General features: G+C 53.4%; 1 protein-coding gene across 3 annotated transcripts in view; it reads left to right on the forward strand.

Annotated features, from left to right (window-relative positions):
* LOC134339634 (protein LBH-like) overlaps window positions 1–6,676 on the forward strand; it is a 29,604-nt gene extending 22,928 nt beyond the window's left edge. For all 3 annotated transcript variants that reach the window (XM_063036315.1, XM_063036314.1, XM_063036316.1), the window contains one exon: window positions 6,487–6,676. In XM_063036315.1, coding sequence (XP_062892385.1) covers window positions 6,487–6,554 — 68 coding nt within the window. In that variant the 3' untranslated portion in view covers window positions 6,555–6,676. The remainder of the gene's footprint in view (window positions 1–6,486) is intronic.
* The last annotated feature ends 1,180 nt before the right edge of the window (window positions 6,677–7,856 follow it).

Genomic DNA, 7,856 nt, shown 5'->3' on the forward strand with positions numbered 1-7,856 from the left:
ATTGGACTAGCAATCTGAAGGTCGTGAGTTCGAGCCCCAGCCGAGGCCCAACGTGTTGTGTCCTTGAGCAAGGCACTTAATCACACATTGCTCTGCGAGGACACCGGTGCCAAGCTGTATGGGTTCTAATGCCCTTCCCTTGGACATCATTGGTGTCGTGGAGAGGGGAGACTTGCAGCATGGGCAACTGCCGGTCTTCCACACAACCTTGCCCAGGCCTGCGCCCTGGAGAGTGAAGACTTTCCAGGCGCAGATCCATAGTCTCGCAAGACTAACAGATGCCTTTAGTAATGATCTTTCAATAGTCAAACCCGCCACTACTAATGCTGGCGAGGGGCTGCATGAACTCTACAGCACCAGCAAACCAAACCAGTCACCCTGATTATCACCCATGACTTTAACCGTGCAATCTGAGGGACATTCCTGCCTACGTTCCACCAGCATGTCGATTTTGCTGCCGGGGGTGAGAAAACACCAGAGCTGGTTTACACTGACGTGAAGACGTCCCGCCACCCCACACTGGACTCTCAGATCACTTATCTGTGACGTTAATTCCAGCGTACAAGCGGTTCAAGCCTGCTCGAAAGGTGGAGAAAACCTGGCCTGTGGGGGGCAATCTCAGCACGGCTTCGATAACGCGAACTGGAGAACGTTCAGGGAGGCTGCTCCCTGTGGCGGCCATGTTAACATGGAGGAATATGTGGATTCTGTGAGCAGCTACGTAGGGAAGTGAACTGAGGATGTTACCATCATGAAGCCCATCCAGGTGAGGGAAAGTCAGAAGCCACGGGCCTCCTGCAGAGGTCTGTGCACGGCTGAGGGATTGTGATAGAACATGGAACAGAGAACATAGAAATCTACAGCACGTTACAGGCCCTTCGGCCCACAATGTTGTGCTGACCGTGTGACCTACTCTAGAAACTGGCTAGAATTTCCCGGCCGCATGGCCCTCTGTTTTTCTGAGCTCCATGTACCTGTCTGAGAGGCCGAGAGGAGGCTGCCTTTAGATCAGGGGATGTGTCAGCTCTTCAGGAGGCTCATTAGGAAGGTGAAATGCGAGCATTCTCGGAGAGTTTACAGCCACTTCTGCGATGCCGGGGGCACCGAGGCACATGTGGGAGGGAATTCAGAAGATCATGAACTACGAGTCTACCCCGCGTGTCAGTGACCAGGGTGCTTCACTCCGAGAGGCTGGATGTCTCAGGGCAAGGCACCCCTCCCCCCTCCCCCCTCCCCCCCCAGGGGAGCAGACGGTCCGTCTGGCTGAGGCTGAGGTGAGGAAGACCCTAGCCAGAGCTAGTCCACGCAAGGCCGCGGGGCCCGCTCAAACTCCAGGTCAGGTTCTGAAAGATCGCGCGGCCCAGCGAACCAGGGTGCTGGTGGAGATCGTCAACATCCCTCTGGAACAGTCCTCTGTCCCCTGGGTTTTTCAAGGCGGAAGTCATCATTCCAGTGCTAAAGGAGGCGACAGTAATCTGTCTCAATAACTATCGTCCGGTGGCATTAACACCAACCATTATGAAATGCTTTGAGCCACTGGCCATGGAGCACGTTAAAGCCTTTCTCCCAGCTACACTGGACCCTTTCCAGTTCACATCCGTCAGATCGATCCATAGCCTCTGCCCTCCACTCTGTCCTGTCCCACCTGGAAAATGGAGACTCCTATGTCAGACTGTTGTTTATAGACTGCAGTTCGGCGATCAACACCACCATACCCCAGAAATGGGTGGGGGAACTGTCCTGGCTGGGAATCAACACCTCCCCCTGCAGTTGGACACCGGACTTCTTAACAGTAAGGCCACAGTCAGTCCGTGTGGGCAGCGACGTCTCTCGCCCCGTTACGCTGAGCACTGGCTCTCCCCAAGTCTGTGATCTCAGCCCGCTGCTGTTCACACTGCTGACGCACGACCGTCGTAGGATCCAACTCAAACCGTGGATGACACAACAGTGGTTGACCTCGTCAAGAACGATGACAAGTCAGAGTATGGAGAGGAGGTGGAGCGGCTGGTGGACTGGTGTGAGAAGAACACCCTAAGCCTGAACGTGGAGAAGACAAAGGAAATCATTGGTGCAGATAAACCATCCCCCCCATCTGCAAATACATGGCTCCTCCATAGAGAGAGTTAAGTGCACCAGTTTCCTGGGAGTTCACAGCACAGATGACCTCACCTGATCCCTTCATATCACCTCCCTGAACAAGAAGGCACAGCAGCACCTCCCCTTCCTGAGGAGGTTGAGGCAAATGAGGATCCCCTCCTCCTCCATCTTAACTGAATTTTACAGGAGCGCCAAGCTGCATCTCCATCTGGTCTGGGAGCAGCCGAGCATCCATCGGGAATATTTATCAGGAGCGCTGTGTATGCAGGGACCTTAGTATTATCAAGGATCCCACCCGTCCATCCAGCATCCTCTTTGACTTTCTACCATCAGGCAGGAGACTCCGATGCACAAAGACAAGAACGGTCAGGATGGGAAATAGTTCCTTCCCTCAGGCCAGGAGGCTTCTGAACTCCCTGCTGCATCACATTCAAAGTGTCGCTGGTTAATTTGTTCCGTACCTTACAATATTGAATATATGCACTTTAGTTTGTTATTTATGTGTAATCCATCCGTAGATTTTATCCTCAACTTCACAAGTTAGTTATTGTGTGTTATGTGTACTACTGTGCTTTGCTCAAAGAAACACCGTCTCATTTCTATATACATCATATACATGTATATAGTTAAATGACGATAAACCACTTCACTTGAATAGATTCTGGAATGGTTCTCGAAGACTGGAAAATTGAAAAATGTCGCTCCTCTCCGAGAAGGGAGAGAGACAGGAGAAAGGAAATTGTAGGCCAGTTAGTCTGACCTCAGATGTTGGAGTCGATTATCAAGGATTTGGTCTCAGGGTACTTGGAGGCTACTGATAAAATAGGTCATAGTCACCATGGTTTCCTCACAGAAAATCCTTGCCTGACAAATCTGCTGGAATTCTACAGCTACCTTCAGGAAATATGTAAATAAGATTGAAAGAGTCCAGAGAAAATTTACACGGATGTTGCCGGGACTGGAGGACTTGAGTTATAAGGAAAGATTGAATAGATTAGGACTGCATTCTTTCGAGCGTAGAAGATTGAGAGGAGATTTGCTAGAGGTTTACAGAATTATGAGGGGTATAGTCCCAGGGTAAATACACGTAGGCTTTTTCCACTGAGGTTGGGTGGGACTACAACCAGAGGTCATGGGTTAAGGGTGAAAGGTGAGAAATTTAAGGGGAACATGAGGGGAAAGTTCTTCACTCAGAGGGTGGTGAGGGTGTGGAATGAGCTGCCAGCACAAGTGGTGGATGGAGCTCGATTTCAATGTTCAAGGGAGGTTTAGATAGGTACATAGATGAGAGGCGTATGGAGGGGTGTGGTCCTGGTGCAAGTCAATGAGAGTAGGCAGTTTAACTGGTTTTGGCATGGACTAGATGGGCCAAAGGGCCTGTTTCTGTGCTGTACTCCTCTATGACTGTTCTTTGAAGAAACAACAAGCAGGAGAGACAAAGGAGAATTGGTTGATGTGTACTTGGATTTCCAGAAGGCTTTGACAAGGTGTCACATATGAGGCTGCTTAACAAGTTACGAACCCACGTTATTACGGGAAAGATTCTAGCATGGGTAAAGCAGTGGCTGGCTGGCAGGAGGAAAAGACTGGGAATAAAGGGAGCCTTTTCTCGCTGGCTGCTGGTGACTAGTGATGTTCCACAGGGGTCAGTGTTGGGACCAATTCTTTTTACATTATATATCAATGATCTGGATGATGAAATTGATGGCTTTATGGCCAAGTTTGCAGACGATATGAAAATAGGTGGAGGGGCAGGTAGTGTTGATGAAGAGGGGAGTCTGCAGGAGGACTGGGACTGATTAGGAGAATCTGGGCAAAGAAGTGGCAGATGGAATACAGTGAAGGGAAATGTATGGTTACGCATTTTGGTAGCAGGAATAATGGAGTGGAATATTTTCTTAATAGGGAGAAAAATCCAGAAATTGGAAGTGCAGAAGGACTTGGGAGTCCTTGTGCAGGATTCCCTAAAGGATAACTTCCAGGTTGAGCTTTTGGCAGGGAAGGCAAATGCAGTGTTAACATTGATTTCAAGAGGACTACAATAGAAGAGCAAGGATATAATGCTGAGACATTGGTCAGACTGCACTTGGAGTATTGTGAGCAGTTATGGGCCCCTTCACTAAGAAAGGATGTGCTGGCATTGGAGGGGATCCACGAGAATGATTTTGGGAATGGAAAGGTTAATGTATGAAGAGCATTTGATGGGTTTTGGGCCTGTGCTCGCTGGAGTTGAGAAGACTGATGGAGGATCTCATTGAAAACTGTCAAGATTGAAAGGTGTAGATAGAGTGGATGCGGAGAGGATGTTTCCTGTAGTGGGGGAGTCTAGGACCAGAGGACACAGATAGAGTGGATGTGGAGAGGATGTTTCCTATAGTGGGGGAGTCTAGGACCAGAGGACACAGATAGAGTGGATGTGGAGAGGATGTTTCCTATAGTGGGGGAGTCTCGGACCAGAGGGCACAGCCTTAGAATAGAAGGATGCTCCTTTAGAACAGAGATGAGGAGGAATTTCTTTAGCCATATAGTAGTGAATCTGTGGAATTCATTGCCACTGACGGCCGTGGAAATCCAGTCATCGGGTGTATTTCAAGCAGAGGTTAATAGGCTCTTGGTTAGTCAGGGTGTTAAAGGTTATGGGAAGAAGGCAGGAGAATAAGAGCATAAGATATAGGAGCAGAATTAGGCCATTTGTTCCATCGAGTCTGTCTGCCATTCATCATGGCTGATTCATTTCGCTCTCGGCCCCCATTCTCTTGGGGTGGATGTCCCAGTCTCGATGGGCTGAATGGCCTGAATTTTGCTGCATTTTTCTTATGGTTTGAGATTGGCTTGGAAATAGGAAGCGGGGAGGCGTAGTGGTGATGGAACAGTTGGTGTTCGGCGGGGATCAGCTTCCGGGATCCCTGTGATATGGGTAATGTACGTGTTCTGCTTTGTATGGTTGCGGGGGACAGCAATTCGTGCAGCCGCAGACAGCGAGGAGGCACCGCGGTTAGCGAAACGCTTTCCACCGCCAGCGACCCTATCAGATAGAGGCTGCAGCTCGGCGCCATCCGGGGAATAGACCATAAGACGCAGGGGGAGAATACGGCCATTCAGCCCATCGAGTCTGCTCCGCCATGGCCGATCCTGGATCCCACTCAACCCCACATACCTGCCTTCTCGCCGTACCCTCTGATGCCCTGACCGATCAGGAAGCGATCGACTCTGGCCTCGCCCACACCAAACCGATACCCGTTTCTTTTCCGGCAGCGTACTGTATTATTAGCTTCCAAAGTGCATACAGTCGAGACGTTGTTATGATCCCTGGGTGTGTGGGGTGTCAGGGAAGGGTAGCACCTCTGGTGGGGCAACATGTCGCGTCCTTTTCAGGGCGGTTAGTCCACCTTTGGTCCCCACCTGGCACTCAGCTCTCACCTGTGGCTCCCCGTTAGTGTTTGCATGCGACAGCGGCCACACCCCGGGCAACAGCTTCGACAAGCCGGCTAAACCAGGTGAGGGTAGCCGACGGGTCTCAGACCCTCGGTGAGATAGGGAGTTGTCTATCCCAGCATGTGAAGACAGACTCCGGCGGACTGAGCGGACGAGACCAATGGAAGATCCAACGGTCAAGAAGGCGGTCTCTGCAAACGTCGTGGAATGCATAGAGCAGGACAAGACACAGAAGACGTCCTGGTCATCCACTGCGCCTAGTCCCATCTCCAGCCGTCTCGACTCTGTCTTGCCACTGGATCCAGATGGGAATTGGGAAGAGAGAGTGAGGCTGACGCTGCTCAACTCTCCTTCACTTAAATCCAAATCAAGCGCTAGTCTCGACACCATCATAATGGTGTCGGGAACAAGATGATTCCTGTACCGTGAATTCAGTCTGTCCGCTTACAAGGTGCGGGTAACACAGCGGTTCGCGTGAGGCTGCAGCAGGAACAATTACCGCTGCTGTCTGTCCCCTCTCCCTGTGGGGTCCCCCTGGGTTTTCCGCTTGCCCCCACGTCCCGAAGACGTGCCACTGAGGGTTAGTGAGTCGTGGGCTCGCCGCGTTGGCGCCGGAAGCGTAGTGACACTTGGGGGCTGCCTCCAGCCCAGTCCTCGGACCCTGAAAGTGTGTGGTTGGATCGACGGGATGGAGAAAGGGGTGCGGGCGGAGGAGGGAGGGAGGGAGCCTCGGAGGGACGGATGCTTCATTTTGCTCCGATGTCTTATGGAGGGGCTGGGTGTGTCTGTGAGTGGAGAGGGGATGGGATGGGGGGGGAAGAGGGGATGGGATGGGGGGAAGAGGGGATGGGATGAGGAGAGAGGGAGGGGGAACAGGATGAGGGAGGAGGGGTTCGGGTTAACGGGACCACCGCTCCTGACTGTCTGCCCTCCTCCTCCCCCCCCGTTCCACAGAAGGAGAGCAGCACGAACAGGCAAGCGGAACAACAGGACCCGGTGCAGCCTCACCTCATCCCGACTGAGCCCAGGACTGGACGCAGACTGCACCCCCTCCGCTCCGCTCTCTCAGCTCACCCCCACCCCCCACCCGCCACCTGCTCTCCCCACACCGTTGTACATTTTCAGGTTCAATAAAGTTTTTTGCTAATTTGTTTAAAGCCGTGCTCTCTGCTCGTCTCAAACTCCAACCCCCGGCTCCAACCCTCAGAGGATGGGATGGAGGGAAGGGGAGAAGGGGGAGGGGATGGGGAGAAGGGGGAGGGGATGGGGAGAAGGAGGAGGGGATGGAGGGAAGGGGAGGGGATGGAGGGAAGGGGAGAGGGGAGGGGATGGGGAGAAGGGGTAGGGAATGGAGGGAGGGGATGGGGAGAAGGGGAGGGGATGGAGAGAAGGGGAGGGGATGGAGGGAAGGGGAGGAAGGGGAGAAGGGGCAGGGGATGGGAGAGGGTGAGGGGATGGAGGGAAGGGGAGAAGGGGGAGGGGATGAAGGGAAGGGGAGGGGATGAAGGGGAGAGGATGGAGGGAGGGGAAGGGGAGGGAATGGAGGGAAAGGGAGAAGAGGAGCGGATGGATGGAAGGGAAGGGAATGGAGGGAAAGGGAGAAGGGAAGAGGACGGAGGGAAGGGAAGGGGTTAAGGGGAGAGGAGGTACGAAGGAGGCTTGGCTTTCAAACCGGCGAGTCCTCTCCCCCTCTGAAATCACCCAGCATACGTCAGTGACCCTGGGGCACCAAACGCCGAACACGGACTGTGGGGGGTAGGGGGAGGAAGGGTAGGGTAGGAGGGAGGGGAAGGGGGAGAAGGACGAAGGAGGTCAGAAGGACAGACGGGGGAGGGTCTTGAGGAGGGGGTTGGTCCCTCGGCCACAAGCACAGTGACCTTGGACAAGGAACCGAGGGTCAAACACACTGCGTGTGTAAACCTAATGCGCGGGGGCTGGGGTGGGGTGCATGTGAGAGGAGGTGGAAGCAACAGGAGGGGTGGGGATAACGAGAGAAGTGAGGGAAGGAAGGAGAGGCAGGGAGAGGAAGGTTTTGGGTAGGAAAGGTGGGAGAAGAGGGGAGAGGGTGAGGAAGAGGGAAGAAGGGGAGGAGGGGAGAGGACAGGAGAGGAAGGTTAGGGAGCAGATAGGAAGAGGTAGGGCTGGGAAGGGATGAGGAGGTAGGGCTGGGGAGGGATGAAGAGGTAGGGCTGGGGAGGGATGAGGGATCGCAGGTCCCTGGTGGCCTCGGGTACAAGTGACCCCACACCCGGGAGGAGTCTCGGTCTTGGAGCCTCTGTTCTGGTTCACATCTGTGAGCAGCGAAGGTGGACAGAACTCCTGGG

This window comes from Mobula hypostoma, chromosome 30 (assembly GCF_963921235.1).
Source record: "Mobula hypostoma chromosome 30, sMobHyp1.1, whole genome shotgun sequence".
Taxonomy (NCBI): Eukaryota; Metazoa; Chordata; class Chondrichthyes; order Myliobatiformes; family Myliobatidae; genus Mobula; species Mobula hypostoma.